Source organism: Vanellus vanellus, assembly GCF_965231255.1.
Source record: "Vanellus vanellus genome assembly, chromosome: 6".
In the NCBI taxonomy this organism is placed as follows: domain Eukaryota; kingdom Metazoa; phylum Chordata; class Aves; order Charadriiformes; family Charadriidae; genus Vanellus; species Vanellus vanellus.
In genome coordinates, this window is record NC_138911.1 from 27,591,213 (window position 1) to 27,612,423 (window position 21,211).

At 46.2% G+C, this 21,211-nt stretch overlaps 2 protein-coding genes across 4 annotated transcripts in view; one reads left to right on the plus strand and one right to left on the minus strand.

The window, feature by feature from the left end:
* NR1H3 (nuclear receptor subfamily 1 group H member 3) overlaps positions 1–11,159 on the minus strand; it is a 32,593-nt gene extending 21,434 nt beyond the window's left edge. Inside the window, exons 1-2 of one of the 3 annotated variants that reach the window (XM_082485463.1) lie at positions 11,013–11,159; positions 6,459–6,531 (exon numbers count right to left, since the gene is read on the minus strand). The gene's annotated coding sequence lies outside the window, so the exon portion shown is untranslated. Of the gene's footprint in view, positions 1–6,458; positions 6,532–8,115; positions 8,172–11,012 lie in introns of those variants that run through there. The other 2 variants (XM_082485465.1, XM_082485464.1) reach the window with 2 other exon arrangements.
* Positions 11,160–11,393: 234 nt separating this feature from the next.
* Positions 11,394–20,880, plus strand: ACP2 (acid phosphatase 2, lysosomal; the record flags this gene model as incomplete). Its single annotated transcript, XM_082484973.1, has 11 exons — positions 11,394–11,504; positions 11,591–11,686; positions 11,760–11,846; positions 14,348–14,500; positions 14,858–14,956; positions 15,122–15,211; positions 17,450–17,582; positions 17,658–17,746; positions 18,363–18,469; positions 18,698–18,873; positions 18,954–20,880. 11 exons carry the CDS (start codon positions 11,394–11,396, stop codon positions 19,088–19,090), a joined length of 1,278 nt encoding a protein of 425 aa, XP_082341099.1. The 3' UTR covers positions 19,091–20,880.
* Positions 20,881–21,211: the final 331 nt, after the last annotated feature.

Sequence of the window (21,211 nt, forward strand, 5' to 3'; positions counted from 1 at the left end):
AGCAACAGAAATTCCATGCCAGTTCCACCCTACCTCAGGTAAGAAGGAATATAGGACTGAAACAAAAAAGAAGTCTCTCTCCATTGAACAAATTGATTCACAAAGTGAATTAGGATCATAAGGCACAACCGTACTACCAAACAGAACACAATAACTCAGGGCAGAATCAGCCCAAAGTACTTTGGCTTTTTTCTACATAAAACAAAAAAAAAAAAAACAAACTCACTCCTTTTCTATGATCTTCAGAGCACAGAATTTGTTTCTTTCCTACACAGCCTATGGATCGGAGCTTCCCAAATTGTACATCAGATGAAGATGGAATGTGCTGACTCCAGTCCCACTCAAGAACCTACGAGCTCTGCAAAGGAACTCCTCACTCCACCAGCAACTGTTTTGCAAGAAGTCAGCCTCATCCAGCAGGAGATGCTCCCTCCCCTCTCATTACTCCTTCTCTGTCAAAGGCCCTTGTCTTCACCTCTTGGTTTCTGCCTGATCAAAGAGTGCCATATCAACACAAGGAGCAAGAGGAAAAGAGAGTATACGTGTGACTGCTTTCAGGGTGGGTGAGATCCTGAAGTGGGCTGTGCCTTTCTGTTTCCTCTCTCCCGACTGCCAGATGCCCTTGGTCCTGCAACTGAAAGGAGGAGAAAGGAGACGAGGTTACTGGAGTTCATTCACACTGCGCTCAGGGCTGCTCTCGCCTCTCTTCCTGTTTGCATGGAAGTACCAGTCCCTCCAACAAAGGGAGAGAGAAAGAGGCAGAGAGGGAGAGAGAGGAGATGATGGTAAGAGAGAATAGACTTTTCCCTGGTTAATGAACTGGAAATGAGTAACAAGTGATATCAGGAGTGATGTGGCCACCTTGCTGCCACAAAATTCCTTTAAAGGCCATTGACACAAGTTCCCTTGAACTCTGGAAAACCGCACAAGCCAGGTCTGGGTAACAAAGTTGCAGTCCCTTCTAGGCTTTCTACTCTCACCTCAGCTTTCAAGCTTCTGGCTAACCTATAGTATAACCACCTCAGGAATGGCAAAAACTAGGGCATGCATGGGTTACCTAAAGGAAGGGGGTACAGTAGCAGCATCCCCCACCTTCCCTTCCCCTCCCCTCGAAGCTGTCTTGTAAAGTGATGAATCATCTTTTCTCAGCTCTGTCTGGCCAGATGAGCTGTGAAGCCAGCATCCCGACATGGGGAGCAAAAGGAGCACAGCCACTTTGGAGCGACACCAACTTCTGTGCCACTGCGGGGACAAGCACAAGAAGAACCTGCTGTTTGTAGCTGAACTGCAATAATCCCCCATGCCTGGCTGCAAATCCAGCTCATCGACAGCTCGATACCACTATCAGCACTGACCTTCAGATGGCAGGAAGCACAACTGAGGCTTTGACAGGAGCTTCCAACAGGAAAAAATCCCATCTGTGCTCCTCCCAGGAGGATGAAACACACAAAGCAGAGCAGCTGCCCCCTCCTGCTAACAGAGGAGCAAAGGGCAGCTCTCTGCCACTCCATGGGAAGAAGGGGAAGGGAGGAGATCCAGCCTGGAGCCTTGTCTACAGAATATGTTTGTCAGCATCAGCTATAATAGCAAACACACGCTATGAAAACTCACTTTAAAATGGCGACAGCATTTTTTTTTTTTGACAGTACCACTCACAATTTCCCCAACCAAATTAAGCTATCCTACCAGTAAGTCTGTTTTTCCCTTGCACATCTACATGTATCTATGCAAAGGTGGCTTTAGGTTTGCGTGTTTGTTTTACTTCTAGGGCCCCTGTACTGGCTAATGGTGTAATTCTTTGGCGCTTCTAACCCCACCACCAGACACACAGACACAAAACAAAAAGAACAAAATCAAATGTGAAAAGTGTTCAAGCAACCTAGAAAAATTCCTACTACAAAATAATCTGCTAACTAGCAAGACCCTGCTTTAGAAAAATTAAAGTTGAGATGTTTGCTGCTTATTATTTCTGCTGTTGACCAGCTCTTACACATCCTACATGCTGTAACAGCTCATCACATCCTACTTGAAGGCTGAAAATGAGACCTGATCCCACCACCTTAATTTCCTTATAAATGGCACTGCATGAGCATGGAAAACAGACTCCATTTCTTTCTGGATTCCTTCTCTAGCTTTACTCAGCCATCAATACCTTGTTCTACACAATTATACATAGCTATCCAAAACATAACAGCCAGCCACTCTTTGAAGCAAGAGTTTTAAGACCCAGAGCTTCCTTTGTCTTCCCAGAGAACGGGATTTAAGAGAGACAGGAAATACACAGTGTCATCCAGATCAGAGGCAATGGCAATAACCAGCTAGATTCAAAAAGCTGTTGTATTTTTTTAAAATGGGGCTTGCACAGAGGTGGGGAAAGAAGGCAAAAAAAAAAAAAAGTTCGAGAAGCCTCTCTCTTCAACCATTGTGGACTTCCACGGGGATGCCACATCACAGAACAAAAGAAAACTCCACCTTGGATCCTACATTCCTGCTTTATGACCCTCAGTCCCACAGATGTTACAGCCCTGCTTCAGAGAACACAAGTCTGACTCATGGCATATTTGAGATGTCATCCCAATGCCATCTCCAAACTGAACTGAGAGATCAGAACTTAAAAAAAAAAAAAGATAAAAAAGGAAGAATGAATGCCTAAAATAACATCTTGATAGTAGAGAGGACGGAGAAAAGGGTTAAACCTAGTCCTTAAGCAATAAGAGAACCAACTAGATTATGCCTAGAGAAAAGCACTGCAGGCCTTTTTTCTACATGTGGAAAATTATAGTGATAAATAATCACACAACATATTGTTTACCTGATTGTTACCTTAAAAATAATTTCATCTCCACTAAACTATGCAGTAAGGAAATAACATTTCATGACCTATGCCTATTCTAGCCAAGTGCCTTTATCAGCTGGCATCACAAAAGGGAAATCTGCTCAGCCCTTCTCTTCAACATCAGTGTCCCAAACTGCTGTTGACTCCTCCGAGCAGGAACACAGCCCAATCTACTGTCAGCACTGAATTACTACTAAATCAGATAAAAGCAGTAAGAAGCAGCTGCAATATTTTACCAGGAAGACAAGATGACAAAGGACACGTAAAGCTGTAGGATGTATTGCAGCAAAGCCTGAAAGAGAACTTAAAAGCCCTTGTCCAGACCATCTTCTCTTTCAAACCGGTCATCTCCATCCTCTAGCAGCTCTGAAATATAAGAACATGAAGTATAGAGGCAAAAGATGAAAGAACAGAATAAAGAGTGTGTGTGTGTGTGTCTCTGTTTACGGTACAACTCTTTGTTAATTTTTCTGATTTCCTCCTTTCTTCCCACCCCAAGAGTACTTTCATCAGCATGCTGCTTATCACCACAACTGAAACAAGATTGTTTCTGGGAAACAGCCTTTTTATAATGTATCTATATAGCATTTAGTATCCAAGCACCATCCCACCTAAAAGCATCAATCAAAACAAATACTACCGCTCACAGGCAAAACAGAAATACAGTACTGGATTGCAAAACAGGCAGGAAACTCATTAAGATTCCCTTAAGGGCAGTAGGGGAAAAGTACCAATTCCCATTCATAGAAATATCATCCCTAGATGTAGCACAGAGATTAGGAAGAAAGGACAGTACTACTGAAATACCCATATAAAGAACACATCAGAGGGATATTGGAATGGAATTTTAAATTGCTTCAAAGTAAGCTTGACTGTTAGTCTGTTCCCCACTTATCCATTACCAGGGACATATTTTGGCAGGTTTTGCTAACACTGCTCTTAGAAGAGCGGGAAGAGAGAGGCACGGGTTCCCACCCTGCAGCAAATGTACATATCCAAACCTAGATCAGCCAGAAGATTGCAGTAGAGCAAGAAGAGAGATCAGAAGACATGCCAAGAAACATACTGTAGACTGGCATAGGGGTGCAGGTCAGAATAAAGGACTATTAAGAGCTCTGTTGCAAAGTAAACTTGCCCGACTTTTGACTTTACTATTCTGGATCCTGGCCTATATGGTCTATTTCTGCATTGGAGGTCATTGCAACTAAACACAAGGTAAAATAACAGCAAAATAAGGAGGGATCTTTTTTGTTTTTTTATAAATCCACAGGGTGGAAGACAGGAGGGAAGGGTTAAAGGTCTGAAAATGAGAGAAAGAGGATCTGTATGACAGGAAGGGAGCATGTGAGAGGGCGTGTGACAGGCTGTGTAGCAGAATGTGTGTGTAGATCTCATTCCCTCCGAGGCTCTTGGCCAAATGTGGAGCTGAACTTTCTGCAGACTTTGTCCTGCCAAGTCATGTTCCCTTCTCACACTGCCTGACATCACCACAAATACTCAGCTGGAAAACAGTCCAGAGCCGGATAGAGTCCATTGCTCAAACACCAGCCAGTGAAATGGCTGCACTCACGGCACACCCACCAGATGGGAAACCAGAGCCACCGACTCTCCTGGCGGGTTATCTCCAAGCACCCAGAAGGTCTCACCCTCATCCATCCCGAAAGAGCCCTAACAAGGCATGAAGAAATCGGAGGTGCTAACAGACAAATAGTTTTCTATTCCCCAAGTAGCGTAGGCCAGAACAGATCGAAAGTCTGCACAAAGGCTCTAACAGAAAAAAGCAAATGAATGTAACCATCAGATTGTCAGGGTTTCTCACAAGCAACATGCTGCAAGGAGCCTACTCTGTTCCCAAATCCAGTGCAACCTTGCCACGAGAAGAAGTAAGCCATCACACACGACTCACAGACAAACCAGGAGCCAGTGGTTCTGCAAAGACTGACGTTCTGGCAGGGTCGGCATGAAGTAAGCAAGCAAACATTATACTGTCAGAGAGCTCATATCACCTGACTTCTTAGAAATAATTGCGAAGCCAAGATCAGCGCTGGAAAATGCAAACACATGTACAAGTGTGTGTGGGCAGGCAACGGGGTCAACAGGCAATCCAGTCAACAGGTGGCTGGATTTCTTATTTTGATCCTTGTATCAAGGGAGAAGGGTGGGGACAGCCCACCGATTCTGGGACACTGTTAAAGGCACCACCCAGAGCAAGTATCAGGGAGTAGCAGTTGGAGATGATACTGAAACAAAGGAGGACAAAGTCTGCAGTATCTTCTCTTGTTTTTTCTTCAGCCTTCAACCCCAGCCCGCTGCTTAAAAGAAATAGAAAATGCCTTCAAAGTACAGGTGATAGGGAGAAAATTCATGTTTTCTTCAGGCAAAGGTTTCTGCTTTCTCCATTCCTGTTCTATTTCTAGAAAACAAACAGCAACTTGCGAGCTTTCTGCAGACCAAGGGAAAACTTTTCTTCAATCCCATGCAGCTCAGAAAGCTACATCCCCTCTTCTCAGATACACCTAGATAAGAGAAGCTACATTGTATGATCTATGCTTACCAGTATTTTACATTTTAAAACACTCCTCACAACAGAAGTTCCCTCTTCCTTTGCCAAGGAAGGGAGTCTGACACCTTCCTTAAAGGTCTACCAGTGCAACCTTGCCTGTCCACATGCTATACAGACCTTAAATCATACCCCTAGGGCTACCTGCCCAGACCTGCAGATGCCCGCGAATCTGTCCCCCTCAGCAGTTGTAAAGACAGAAACCATCTTTTGAACTTCTTCCTGGCCCTTTCCCGGAAGCCAGAATATTATTCCTCTCCTACAGACAACAGCCAAGGGTGGGTAACAGTCAATTGGAAGACCGGAATCACAAAGTTGGTATCTGAAGGCAAAGCGATGGCTTCTCTTTCTGCTCTCAGAGGGCGCAGCTAGGTGAGCTGCCCTGCCTCAGCAGCAGTACTCCTGCAAGCCAAAGCATGCTGGTGAGGAGGGCCGGCCACAGGACTCCCTGTGTATGCATGTGTGCATGCATGTCAAGGCAAGCACCGTCAGAGCAAGTCTCAAAGGCTGTTCCAGTGCAACTTCATGTGTCCACAAACATTCGTGTGTGGGCTCCTGCTGGCAGGTGTGCAAGAAGCCACTACACGTGCATATCTGACAGCCTGACTGTGTAAAATACTCCAGGAAAATTCATGTGCATGGCATGTGGAATCCTTTGGGGGCTGACACATTTCTGCATGTATGTCCCTGGCAACTAAGATACACTACAGAACTGCCACAGAAGCCTATCCTCTTTGCCCGCATTGTATAAGGGCCCTTAGGTAGACTGTTTAAATTCCTAACATTTTCCTCTAAATGTATTTCACACACATTTTTCAAGATTACACTAATTCAATTTATTTTCTAAGTTAATGACAATTTCTGATAAAGCCTAAAACAATCATTTAAACAAACAAATACACACCCTATCCAAGCAGCACATGGTTGCTGGAGAAGGTTTAAAGAAAGTAATTTGCAAACTCAAGGAAGTCACTAAGTGCACAGAATCAGAATTCACTGAAGTACCAAAAAAAAAAATCTTTCTTTAAAAGTCAGAAAGATTAGTTTCTTCAATTCACTTACTAAATTAGTTTAGTTCACTCAAAGTTGGGAGAGGCAGCATAAAACGGAGGGAGGTGTTTCTCTCTTCCAATCTCTGAATAAAAACAAGACAAGGGAGGATGAGTTATGCTCATTCTAAGATCTGGAAGGACACAATGACCAAAAACAACGAGTTCATTTTGCTAAGTACAGATAACACTACCCTGTTAAAATAAGTCAATTTTAATAGAACGCACTCCACCAAGCATGTTTTCTCATCTGTATCCAGTACATGATTTGTGTGATTATAGTCTAATTATTTTTAAAATTGCATATTTAATTTGTCCTTTTTATTCAAATGCAGTTTTATACAAGTCACAAGGAGAGAAATTATTCACCCAGTAAATACAAACGACCATTTTCTAATGTAAACATTTACTGTGACATAATAGCTTAAATGGGTGTATGTAGATACACTGTATCATCCTGTTTAGCAAGAAGTAGCAATAGATGAGCCTAACCAATTAGAATAAACCTTCCTTTTATATTAAATGCAAAGTAAAGCTTAAATGAATTTATTTAAGTCACCAGGTTTAATTATGATTTATATCAGTAAGTGAGAAGCCTTGACTTAAACCAATTAACCTTGTTTGTTTCATAGTTGTGGTAGGACCAGCGGGCCAAGACTGCTGCTCTCTCTGGAGGGAGAGAGGATACAACTTCCATGCCCAGTTCATTTCAAGAAATTTTACAAGTATATTTGCCAATATTTTTTTAAAACCTTAAAACAAACCAGAAAGCCTTACATGCCAGGAGACACCTACTCACTTGTCAGTCATCTGCTTTAGCAATCAGTCTGATACTTACCTAACATCTTTTATTTACATCTCAGAGAAGTTTCTCTGCGTACACAATACAAACTGACTCTGCAGCGTGGCTTTTAAATTGCTTCAATCCTCACATCCCACGAGACAGTTCTCCTACTTAATCCTACAGTCGCTAGTTTTGGTCTGCTCAAAACAAGAATTAGATTTCTCATTCTCTATCACTGTTCTCTTAATTTCTTCATCAACTTCCCACTAAATAAACATTTAGATTTTCCCATCCTTTAAACATACTGGAAGGTCTGCAGTGCTCTGTTCTCCTCTGTGTAATTAGCTTTTGCCCTCCCCAATAAGATGCTTTGAAGTATACACTGTCAAGCTTTTAAGTGATTTATGAAGCTGTACTGTAATTGACTATATCACCTTAACATTTTCTTTTTGACATTCAGTAAAGCAAGTAATTTTGCTTTACACAAAATCTGTTTTTGAGATCCCCAGATCTAAAAGTGCAAGCTACGCTGGCTCCAGGGGTGTCTCTTCTTTAGTGAGGACACAAGAAAAGAATTTGTCTGTGCTCCAAAAATGGAAAAAAGGTATTTTGTCCTGAGCAGGAAGTCACAGAACAAAAACCACACAGGAGTGCTAAAGTAACCCATCATACCATTTCTAATAAAGAAAATTTTAAGATCTGCCAAAATATGGACAGCTTTATCTAATTTAACAATATTATACACATCTCTCAAACCCAAACCGACTACAATGCAGCTTCTAGCTGCAGTAACTCCAACAAAAAAGGTAAGTCAAATGTTGTACTCGTATATTAGCAGAAGCATGACCAAGTTCAACCTGTTTGCAGGCTAAACGCAGACCTGTACCTGTCAGCAGGAAGCATTCCCCTGCGTTCCCTCCCAAGATGAAGTTTCTTCCCAGTGAGACAGTTTCCACAGCCAACAGAATATGAATCTGCCTTCCTAAATTACTGGGCTATGACGAAAACAAGGTAATATATCCTACTGCAGACCAGCAGAACATTTTCCCCCAACGAAACAAGATATCTTTGCACAGAATCATAGAACGGTTTAGGTTGGAACGGACCTTAAAGATCATCTAGTTCCAACCCCCCCTGCCATGCTACAACAGGTTTCACCTCAGTTCTGAAACACTGATTTTTCTCCAAGATCGTCAGGTCTGTGCATCTTTTTACTTGGGGGTGGGAGGGAAGGGAAGGAGAGTGACATACAATCCAATAAGCTTTCCTATTCAACATGCAAAGACCCACACTTCTGCAACAATGAGACTTTCACAGCAGCTGCTTCCAAAGCAGAAAGCAGGATCATGCATTCAAGACAAAGCACATTATATTCTATACTCTTCCTTGGGCAGATGGGAACTCATCTTCTGAAAAACAGCAACCTTAAAATCAAAACGTAGAATTTTGAAAACTGTCAATCTTGATAGCTATACAATCACAGACCAGATCTAATTACAAGAGACATGGCTTTAGAGGTCCAAGACCATCACCACTGGATCAAACATTTAACAACAGAAAAAAAAAAAAAATCATCCTTCTGTTTACCACAGAACAAATGTGCCTAGTTGTGAGGACTAATCCTAGAGAAAGAGTCTTTCTTGGAAGAAAGTCACAGCCATCAAATGCACTTTAACACACTGGGAACACGACTCTTCCTGCAGGTGCGAGATCAGGAGAAGGCAGCAAACTCGCGCTCTGTACTTGCATGGCTGCATGCCTGTTCTTCTGCACACACTCTGCCTGCCTCCTTGCTGCACAGCCAGCTGGTAAAGGAAACAGGCTGACAAGGTGCAGAGAGCTGCGGCAGCAGTAACTGGAAATAACTGACGATGGTAACCCAAGGTACACAGCCAGGACACACTAATTCGGCGATAAAGTTTCCCATTTCTTTTTTATTTTTTAGATTAAGTAATTTATATATATAGTCTCTGCCATGGTGCTTTGCCTTGTATCCCTTCACAATACAACTAGCTGCAGGTTTCCTCTGGCAGCTACAGAACTCCCAAGCAGCTTCGCAACAAACCATGTTCTGTCCTACCTGAGGCCGGTTTGGGTTTATTCTCCTCACCTTTTATTTCAGAGGACGGAGGTTGTTTAATTATCACCCCTGCTTTTTTCTTGCAAAAGCTAGCCTTCCTGATGAAGGCGCATGCCCATACGAGAAAGAAATATCACTGAACTCAGTGCTAGATTTCAAAAAAGGGGTTACACCAGGAAGCCACAGTCTGCCCTCACAAGTTGTGTGGCAGCAGTAATCTTCTGGCAAACGTGCCACAGGTGTGATAGCAGAGAAGCCCATCAAGGCCAAACCCCATCTGGTCCTGGCACAATGTGTACTGCGTCCAATGCCCTTTCCACAGTCCAAAGGAAAGAAGGGCTGAGCTCAGCAACACTTGTCTAAAGCTTACAAACTGCATTGGCTTCCCTAACTAAAACATATTTTTTTCTGTGTCTACCTCACCAGGGGGATTATGTCTTAAGACTCAGTTGCTCCACAAACCAAGCCCTTCACTCAGTAAGGGAAGTAAAAAACAGCTTTTCCTTTTCCTTCTGTCTGTCCTGAAGTACAGCCTTCTCCCTAATACCTGTATAACAGCAGATACTCCCCATACCTTGGAATAAGCAGCAGAGCCGAGAGGACTCTTCCCTACAGACAAACATAACCTGCAGTCATAGCCAGAAACCGGCTGACACACAGTGATCCAAATGGTTAGTGAGAAACATGACTCAGTGTTGGAGACTCCCTCAAAAGCGCCTTGCAGTGAAGGGCCCAGCTGTGCCTTTAGGAAAAACAAAAAGGGGAGGGAGGAAATTTCAGGGCATAAAGTATTTCTCTTTCACCAGTGATCCAAGGTTTGCTTCTGGCCCATAATGAAATACCTGTTGTGACAGATCTGTGGACCTTAGCACAACGAGTGGCAGTGAAATGGCACAATTAAAAGTCATCACCAATGCCAGCAAAGTTACCTTTCAACAGCACCGTGCAAACGGACGGCTGTGCAGACAAGTTTGTGACCTAGAAAGCTCATGATCTGGGTTGACAGGATACAACAGGTGAAGGAGACACAGAAAGGCAGAGCTGAGTGAAGCAGACAAGGGAAGAGGAAAGCTAACAAGTAACCACGAAGCAAGTAAACATCTCCACGCTGCAGCTGACAGCACCTTACGGACAGCAGAGGCCCAAGCTCTTTGGATGCACGAGTAACTGATATCCTCTCCCTAAACGCCCGCTCTACCTCGCCAGGTCCATCCACCTGCTGTTGCCGCCCATCTTCCGACCTCTTTAGCAGAAGGACCCTCTCCACCGGCGCAGCTGCGCAGCCGCTGCCAACCCCAGCCGGCAGGCCCCGCCGCCGCCCGCAGCACAGACAACGCGGGGCCGCCCGCACTCGGCTCCTCACTCACGTTAAAGAACCGGAACCCCCGGTGGTAGCCCGCCCGGCGGGTACGGCGGAGCCGCCGGCCGCCGTCAACCCGGCCCGCACCCCCGCCAGGCCCCGGGAGGCTCGGCGGGACGGGCCGCCGCCGCTTCCCTTCCTTCCAGCACCTTCCAGCGCCTCCCGGCCCGGCCGGCAGCACAGCACCGGCACCGGGTCCCAGCAAGCACTGTCAAGGCTCAGGCCGGCGAAGGCCGCGGGGCCGGAAACCGCCTCCTTGTCCCCCGCCGCCAGTCACGGACACACGGAGCGGCCGGGTCGCCCCCCATCCTCCCCACAGCCAGAGCCGAGGAAGAAAAGTTACCGGCGCGGTTCCTCAGCGCTGTACGGCCGCCGCCGCGCCCCGTGGCACAGGTGCCCGAGCCGCCGGCGGGAGGGGCGGCCCGGCCCAGCGCTGGTCCCGGAGGGGCGCCGCGGCGGAGCTGAGGTGATGTCACGCGCGGCGCGGCCTCGGGTCACGTGCAGGCGCCGCCCGCCCCGGCGACGGGGAGGCGGGAACGGGGGCGGGGACGGCCGCGCCGGCCGGCGCGGCCGTCCCCGCCCCCGTCCCCGCCTCTCGTCGAGCCCAGGAGCGGCGGCCGCCACAGCGCTTCCGTTGTGTTCAGGGAAACTGTGTCCGTGCGGGCCCGCGGCCGCCGGCGCTTCGGTTCCGTGCCGCGGCTGTGGCGGCAGGGTTGGAAGCGCCATGGCGGGCGGTCCGGCGGGGCGCGTCTGGGGAGGCGCCGTCCTGCTCCTTCTGGCGCTCTGCCTGCAGCCGCCTCCCGCCTGGCCCCGCAGCCTCCGCTTCGTAACGCTGGTGAGGGGGGGGGAGAAAAGGGGGGCGGTGGCGGGAGCGGGCCGGGGTACGGGGCCGGGCCGGTGTAACGCGGTGCCGCCCCGCAGGTGTACCGGCACGGAGACCGCTCGCCTATCAAGACCTACCCGCGGGACCCCTACCAGGAGAGCGCCTGGCCTCAGGGCTTCGGGCAGCTCACGCAGGTGAGTGGCGAAGCCGCGGCGAGCGGGGGTCGGTCGCGGCCGGTGCCGTCGGTAACACCCGGTGCCGTTGCAGGTGGGGATGCAGCAGCAGTGGGAGCTGGGCCAGGCCCTGCGGCGGCGCTACCGCGGCTTCCTCAGCGACACGTACCGGCGGCAGGAGGTCAGTGCCGGCGCTCGGGGCGGGGGGGGAGGAGGGGGACGGCAGCACCGGGCCTCGTCTCAGTATGTTTGTTTCGCAGCCCGTTTGCAAGGTCGGGGGAACAAAACGGGAATCACGGTGCTGTGTCGTCGCTGGTACTTATTCCTCACTCGAGATTGGGAGATTTTTGTTATTTTTTGTCACGCCAGCTGCCAGGAATGCAGCCCGTGTTTGCTCTCCCCTCCCCAGAGCACTTCAGGTACAGGCTCACGGCAGTCTGGACACAGAAGCAGTACCCAGAAATGACCCTCTCCTTTGTTTCCACCTGTAAAGTATCAACGGCTTCAAGTCCCCCAAAGCTATTAATTTTCCTCTCTCTCTCTCTCCAGGATGTTGCCACACCTTATAACAGTTCTTGAGAAACTGGTAGGTTTCTGTTATAAAAGGGCGTGAAGCCCTTGTAGAACCGTGTGTTAAGCACAGGAGGAGATTTGAAAGATCAAAAAAAAAAAAAAAAGGAAAATAGAAAATCCCCCCCCAATACCCCTGCTGGTTAATCAAAGAGGTGTGAGTCAACTGGGCCGTGAGCAAGTGTCACGGTGAGAGGCATGCTGTCACGTAGTTGGGATGGACGGCGGGTAGTCAAGACCCCCTTGTCCCACCAGTGGCTCTGCATCAGTTCCGTTATTTCACCTGAGCTCACTTTGGGTGATTGACCGGATGGGGCAAATGGAGAATCCCCATACAATTCTCCATCTATCTTTGCCCCTTTTTGGGCTCCCCAGGAAATACCCAGCTTGCCATAGTTCGGATTATATTCCGTCTTTGACATTTGCCTCATCAACAAAACTTCCAGCATCAGCTCAAACACAGATCCTCTAACCTTCCTCAGTGGCGCCTTTCCCAACATGCTTCGCTCTTGTAAAGTTTTTTGCCAGCTGAAACTGTTTTCCTTCTCTTGCTTGAGAAGGGAAAACAAAGCAAGGCATATGCAAACAAAAGCTGTTCTGCTAACCGAGCCCGAATCCCTGCTCGAATTGAGCAACCTTCCTCTCATAAGAAGTGTTGCCTCTGGGTGACATATGACCATTTGTCACCTGACTCAGCGACAAGCTGGAGCCCTGGCAAAAGGTGCTGAAGAAAGCATGTATGCTGCGGGCTTAATTGTTTTTTATGACACTTCTAGAATTAGATCCTTTCCTTTTAAGATATTTCCTTTCTTCAGAGCTTACCTCTGATGAAAGCAATCCTGTCTAATGAGCGCAGGGTCAGTTGTTTTCAAGCCACAGTTAAGAGGTAAAAGTGGGTAGAAATTGTCAAAGACAACTCTTTTTTTTTTCTTTTTGCTCCCCTCGCGACTGTTAAGTTTTGAGATACCCTTCACGCAGGAGACACTACAGAGTGAGCATAGATATTTTTCCTTATGTTTCTCTCTCCTCATTTAACATTTTTTTAAAAAATCCAAATCTTATCATAGAATCATAAAATGGTTTAGATTGGAAGGGACCTCAAAGATCATCAAGTTCCAACCCCCCTGCCACGGGCAGGGACACCTCCCACTAGACCAGGTTGCTCAAAGCCCCATCCAGCCTGGCCTTAAACACCTCCAGGGATGGGGCATCCACAACTTCCCTGGGCAACCTGTTCCAGTGCCTCACCACCCTCAGAATGAAAAAATTCTTCCTAATATCTAATAAAAATCTCCCCTCTTCCAGTTTGAAGCCATTCCCCCTTGTTCTATCGCTACATGCCCTTGTAAAAAGTCCCTCCCCATCTTTCCTGTAGGCCCCCTTTAGGTACTGGAAGGCAGCTCTAAGGTCTCTCTGGAGTCTCTCTTCTCCAGGCTGAACAACCCAAACTCTCTCAGCCTGTCTTGATATTGTATTTCATTTTCCTGGCTTTTTATATTTGTTTCAGATTCAGCATGCTGATTTCTAGAACATTCTTTCAGGATTTTCTATGTGTTCCTCTTGCTTTATCACTGGTTTCTCTCCAGTTTCCCCTTAAGTGTTTTCAGTACACAGAATGCCAAAGTTTTGCCATTTTGACCTTCTGAACTTTTCTGTATTTTTCTCATTTCTCTTTTTTTTCTGGCTCAGACCTCTTTCTCTGCTCTCTGGAATGAGAAGTCTTGGCCCATTAATCCCAAGAGCCCACAATGATCTGTAAATATAGTGCATTTCCTATCTGCGCCCATCATTATCTGTATCTCTGTCTTGCCCTTCTCTGACTCTGCCTCGTATTCGGACTCCTTTCCGTCAGTAATCTCTGCACAGTGCATCTGGCTGTCCCACTGATCCCAAACAGACTGCTCCACTATTACACACCAAATTGTCCTTGTGTCCATCCTTACGGTTTTGTCCAGGTTGACATCAGCAGGCTCGGTCACTTCAACTCCTGTTAGCTTGTTGTCCGTGAGCAGCTGCAGGGCACTTGGCAATGTTCCTTCAGCAAGTGCATCATCCTCCATGCGAGCACCGCCACGTTACTAATGGTAATGTAGTCTGTCCCTGTCCTGGCAGATCTTCATCCGCAGCACAGACTGTGATCGGACGCTGATGAGTGCGGAGGCCAATCTGGCAGGCCTATATCCCCCCGAGGGACACCAGATATTCAACCCTAACATCTCCTGGCAGCCTATCCCTGTGCACACAGTGCCCGAGTCCGAGGAAAGGGTAAGTTAGTCTCGAGGATATGTACTGACTACTCAAGTAGTGTGTTATGCTGACTTCTCCAAAAGTCTTTGCTTCAGTCTCGATTCAGATTGTCTTGAACTTATGCTGGGACCTGCTTAGCAAAGATTCTTCTGTTCTCAGAACAAGATGAGAATGCAGGGGCTGTGTTCACTCAGCATGTTAGCTGTGACACCTCAGCAGACCACACGCGATCCAGAATATGTTAGAAGGCAGTACTTGAGGCTGTTTATAGCTGCATCCAACGAGTCAGGGTTTCATTACAGTTGCGCGTGTTGGCTGCAAATTCTGTACTTCAGTGTTCTCGGTGACCTAGCTGCTCTTGTTGTCTCTGCCCAGCTACTGAAGTTTCCTTTGACCTCCTGTCCACGGTATGAACAGCTACAGAACGAAACACGGCACTCGGCAGAATACATAAATAAGACCAAAGAGAATTGGGTAAGGGATTGTTTGCATGAGATAAGGTAGTCTTAGGCTCATAGTTAAAGTATTATCACCCGTCTATATAACCAGAGCTCTGAGAAAAGAGTAGGAATACCTATGCATGTAATACAGTATGAGATTAGAGAACTGAAGGCCTTTCTCTTTTTCTCATATCTACAGCAATTCCTGCAGATGGTGGCAAATGAGACTGGGATCCGGGATGTCTCTCTCGAGTCTGTTTGGAGTGTGTATGACACACTGTTCTGTGAAGTAAGTTTGGCCATCATCTGACAGCCACGGGAATTTGTTTTTTAGGGCTCACTGGATTTGGTAGAAGATTATTTTGCAAAATCCTGGAAGACAACTTTTCAGCATTCCCACCCTACAGTTAGAAGTAATGTTCTATTCTCAGAATAATAAGAGTTCGTACTCACCAGAGGCACGTACTAGGAATTACCTACTTTTACACCCTATAACATCCCACTTTGTAGCTTAGATATATATCATGCCAGAGCCAGAAAAAGTTACACCTGCGTAATAAGTATCTCTTTTGTAAGTCACTGCAATCTGAGATCTTTAGATCTCTGTGGACAAGTCTGAGTTAAGTAAGGTAGAAATGAGATCTCTGGAAAACTGAAGGAAAGTTAACTTAAATCATAAAGTTGGTAGCTTAAATTAGGACTCTTCCTGGTTCTACTTCTCTGTTACTTTAGATCAATCACTTTTCTTTTTGCTTTTCTGTTAATGCCACCTCTAAAAGAAAATAATGCTCTTCTAGGTTAAGTGGGGTTCACCCACATCTGGTTTTTGACCTATTCTGAGGTTTGCCAGAGAAAGACTCTGGAGCCAGATGTTACCCTTTTACTGTCTGGGGTGGGGCACCAAACTCTATATTCACGTGGAGTTTTTTTTGAAAGCATATCTCAGGAAGGCTTAAACAAAATCAAAAACTGGGTTAGCTGTGCTGTGCTGGTCACGTGTCCAGGAGACTTACAGTTGTTGCACATGAGTTTGTTTGTGTATCACTATACAGCACAATGAAGTAATATAGAGATCTTTCATGTCAAACTAGCTAATTGTGGAAGAAGCAGTAAACCCAAGCATTTTGACACACTTGTGCTAGTTCTACGGAGGTGCAAAGCTACTAAGCTTGCTGGCAGTGGTATACAGTGGTATGTACTCGTGTGGGGATGTACAAGACAAATCTGCATGGAATTGCACTTTCCTGTGTAAAGTGGCAGCTTGAATTGCTGCAAGCTGAGAATATTTCAGTCCAGAGCTGCATTGCACTATTTAAATTTGCCCTTTGTATCACAAACCTGATCTCCTGTCTTGTAACGATCACAGTGAAGCAACTTCTGTCGGTAACAAAAAAATCCTTTGGTCAAAGAGACCGAGGATTTCAAATCTGCTTCATTTTCAAGACTCAATTAATGAGCTTGCAAATTGGAAGGCCAGCTGACTATAATCCCCAAGAACTTGGAGAATAGCTCAGTGTCCCAAAATGAAACCAGAGCGTTCTGAGGGAGTTTTACCCCCAAAACTATACCCTCAGGCTGATCAGTCTCCAGCTGCTTTGGTCTTCCTGCTATTTTCTCAGTCTTACTAACAGCGCCCTGAAGAGAAGGATTGTTTTTCTCACCTGAGCCAGTAGATTCTTTCTGCCATCTGGCTGGAGAAAATAAAAAAGTCCAAGAAATAGCTGAACTTACCATCTCTTCTCTTTGTAAATTAATGAAAATCTAACTAAATATCTAAGTTGCTGATGGGAATTTCTCCAAACCACTCAGACAGAATGGGCCCTTAAGGATATTCAGCCTCATCTTCTGGCAGTTTAATGGGATATAGCATAGCAAATTGCTCCGAGTAATGCCAGGGAACCACAACTCATGTTTTTCTGCCAGTATAACTAATTCTTTCTTGTAATGGGTTGGCTGCAAAGCAAATTCTTCTCTTGGTTCCCAGTTTGGTGTGTTCTGGGTTTGAGTACTGGGCTTTGTCAGCAGTACATCCCAGTATTACGTCTGCAGAGCACTTGCTAACTTTCTCCAATATTATTCAGTGGCCCTCAGGGCCTCTGGGGAAATTCTGCTGCAGGTACACCAGAAACTTTGAGTTTGTGCTGTTATCTTTTTTTTTTTTTTTTTGAGTGCATGCCATCTGCAGGGCAGAATCAGCCCCACGTAAAGTAAATGCCCTAAGATTATTTTATCAGTGTTAATGACATAACCCTGCACTCTAGTTGTGCTTTCATAGAAATGTACCTCCTAGATTTTAATCTTTATGCTTCTCATTATTAGTTTCTGAAACAACATTAAAACTCACATATATTCTTTGTACGCGGCACAGCAGCATGAGGACAGAAGCATAAACAGAAAAGGGGCGTATTTAAAATAATAGAGGAAATCGGTAGCAGTAGGGGCCAGACTCGAGACACCCTCACTCCCATTCTGTGATTAATCTGCGATCCGTGCTACCTGCAGATGAGTTTTCTGTTTCTCTTTGTAGCAAGCACACAAAATGGATTTGCCTGTATGGGTGACGCCAGATGTCATGACTCAGTTGAAGCAACTAAAAGACTTTGGTTTTGAATTTCTGTTTGGGATCCACAATCGGGTAGAAAAAGCTCGTCTGCAAGGCGGTAAGTGCACCAGGGTGGGAGCTTCGTGCTGCTCTGTCTAGCTTTTGCCTCTTACCAGCTGTTCCCTTTCCTCAGGGGTTCTGCTGGATCACATAAGGAAAAACCTAACCAAAGCAGCAAACGTTTCTGCCCGCCAGAACCTGAAAGTACTTGTCTATTCAGCCGTAAGTCAGAACTTGGGGGCTAGCTTTTATCCATCTCCTCCTCCTCACAGGGGATTGGGGTTTGGTGATAGTTTTAACCCTTTCTGGCTTCTCTACAGCCCATCAGTGACCAGGACATGCATCTTTGCCTCTGGCTGGGTGGGATGTGCAGGATCTGGCATCATTCCTCTGGGGCCCCGGAGGAAAATTCCCAATCTGCGCTTTGTTCCTGTTAGCTCAGGCCCGTGGATGAAACTGGCAGACTTTGGGGAGACACTGCTGTATTTACTTGGTAGATGGGTTGATGCTACTCAGATGTGTTGTTTCAGCAGTGTAGATAGTCATACCCCCTTTACAGCAGCCTACTCACTGGAAAGTCAAGTGTCTCTCCCAAATTGCTCCCTAGAGATTAATTCTTAAAGACCAATGCAGGATATGTATGGCTGTTTCACTTCCGCCCCTTCTCTGGCACCGTCACAGATCACCGTTCTAGCAGCACAATTCGTCTGCCTTCTTCCAGATGGAAGTTACAAAGGTGACATCCCCTCAGCACTGCCCTGTCTGTTACTGGTATGGTCTGAGCTGCCCTGCCACATCCATAAGGGTGACTGATTTGGTTTTTTTCCCTCTTTCTCAGCATGACACCACACTTGGGGCACTGCAGATGGCTCTAGATGTCTACAACAAGATTCAAGCACCATACGCCTCATGTCATTTATTTGAGCTGTACCAAGAGGATGATGGGTGAGGGCTGCAGTAAAGACATCTGCTGTGATTTCACATCAAGGGTTAGATACCCAGGCTAGGCTCCACCCTAGGGGGATGCAATCTTGCTCCTAGTGGCAGATTCTTAGGAAGAATACCACCACCAGAAAAAAGGAAAGGGTGTGCTTACTGAGTGTTTGGGAAGGGATGACTTTAGCTGGAGAGAAAAAAAAAAAAAAAACATCATCTAGCTGTGTTTGTTTTCAGTAACTTCTCTGTGGAGATGTTTTTCCGGAACGAGAGTGGGAAGGAACCTTTCCCACTGACAATCCCTGGCTGTCAGCATAAATGCCCACTGCAAAGATTCTTGGAACTCACAGATGCTGTTGTTCCCCAGGATTGGGAGCAAGAATGCCAGGTAGCAAGCAGCATACATGACACAGGTGAGCTCTGGCTGGATGAGCGTGGCAGGAGGGGAAAGCTTGGCTGATACCATGTTGACCACTTGTTTTCTCCCTTGCAGAACTGTTTGTGGGTCTGGCTGTGTGTGGATCCATTCTCCTTCTCCTTATAATCCTCCTGTTGACTGTACTCTTTCGCATACAGTCTCAGCCCCCCGGCTACCGGCATGTTTCCAATGAGGGAGAAGAGCAGGCCTGACAGTTGCTTCAACTCCTTCCCAGGCAGTAGGGGGGAGCAGCGTTGCCCCTAAGGATGATTGGGCACCTTCAGTTACTGAGCATTCTTCTGCTTTGGCCATTGCTTCCCAGAATGAAGCTGGACTTGATTTTTGGATGCTTTCTAAAGGTGATGTCCCAGAGAGAGAGGACTGAGCTGCTCTAATGGAAATGACACCTTAGTTCTGAAGCCAGTATACTGTGTGGTGCCCCCAGTCCTCCTACATCTTACCTAGTCTGGGATTCCCAACATGGCCAGTTGGAGCTGGTCCAGAGTTTTCCTCCTTTCAGTGATTGTAAATGTTACCACTCACCATGACTGTGGCAGAGGGGCTTGGGCCTCCAGCAGCTGCCACATCCAGTGCAGTCAGGAGTTGCACCTCTCTTCAGGGTCAGCCTGCTTTCCGTTCTTTTCTCTCAAGCCATTGGGCTGATGGTGGTGGGAAGGCTGGGCTTGGAGCAGAGGGCCCAGTTCACCAACAATGCACAGAGACTCATCTACTGTCCACGCAGAGGGAACTGCTGCGGATGATCAGATGATGGCAGACATTGAAAAGTGTTTCTTGAGGTTGCTCCTAAGTAGTTGCTGCTGGCAACTGGTCTGTTTTTTTTTTTTTCACCTCCTCGCATTGTGGTTCAAGCAAGAACTGGCCTGGAATCAGGACAAGATTGAAAACCTGGCAGCAGTTTCCACAATTCAGCTCAGAGTAGGTTACAAATGATCCAAAGAAGCTCTAAGTGCATCATCAGAAAGATTAATTCCTGCGACCACAGGAAACCCAAACCCAATTTCTTGTGCAATCTTGGCTTTAGAAAGGAGAGTCCCCTTAGATAAGAAACCTGGGCCCTGTCTAAAAGATTCAGCCTTTCAATTTGACTTCCCCACCTCTGAACTTCAAGTACTTGTTACAGGGAGTATCCTGTACTGCAAGCAGTCCAGATTTCAGCTATGAGCCTATTCTGCTTTACTAGCAGAATGTTTTTATGCTGTAATTAAAGAGATGTAGCAGAGCTGTTTACCTAAGACTAGCTTAAATGCCAAGTTCTGTAGTTTTTCTTCCCATCTTCCCTACTGAATGGACAACAAACAAACAAGTCCTATTAAGGATCAGAGTTTGCAGGTGACGGTGGATCCCCTTATTTGCCGTGCTTTGGCATTTTGTCCAAAGTGTGATTCTTTCTCCAGGCTGGCCTCTCTGCGCACTGCAGCTGCTCCAGGGAACTTCAGGCCAAGTGGACACCACCTGCCTTGTAGGTTTTGGCAGAAAATGAGAGACTGCAGCAGACACCAGAAGCACAGGCTCTTCACATGGTGATGCTGCACATTCACTTCCCACTTTTACTTCCTTTCTGCTGCAGTTCCCTTCCCCTCATGGCGGCAGAAGCCAGTTCTTAGGTTACAAACATTTCCTTTTCTTCCCCTATGGAGTACCATGGGGACTTTTTCCTACATCATAATCGGCATCTGCCAGCATGGGAACTCTGAATCAGCAGACGCAGCTTGCTGTTCTCAGCATCTTCCTCACCTTTTTGTCCTCTGAAGATATAATCTAGGTCTAGTAAGACAGTCATAAAGGAAAAGCTACTGCCTATGAGAACAGGCACAAGAAAGAGGTAATAGAAAGTGCATTTAGGATGACCAGACCTGTTATTTTTAAAGGGAGCAAATTTTGCACATGCAGAGCAAATGTTTCTATGATGATTTAGACATTTTGACTGTGAATGACTTTCTGTAATTGTTCCAATACATTTCATTATTAAAATCAAATTCACACTGAACTTTACTCCTCTTTTTCTGTAAGAGTTCACAGAGCTAGCACCAATGTGCTCAGTGTTGGAAAACAGGCAGAACTTCTGCAGTATACCCCCTCCCAATGTAAATCCCTGATGTACAATCCCACTTATAGCAGAGCAAGAATGAAGACAAACTATTTTTGACTGCAGCAACCACATATAGATACAGCTTATAATGCAACCCATCCAATGTGGAAGGGTCCATTGTAGACACACTACTATGACTGATATTGCCACCACTGTTTTAGGTCTCTTAGCCCTCCTGCAGAAGGGTCAGTAACTTCTTCCCCATACAAAAGTCGTTCAGCAG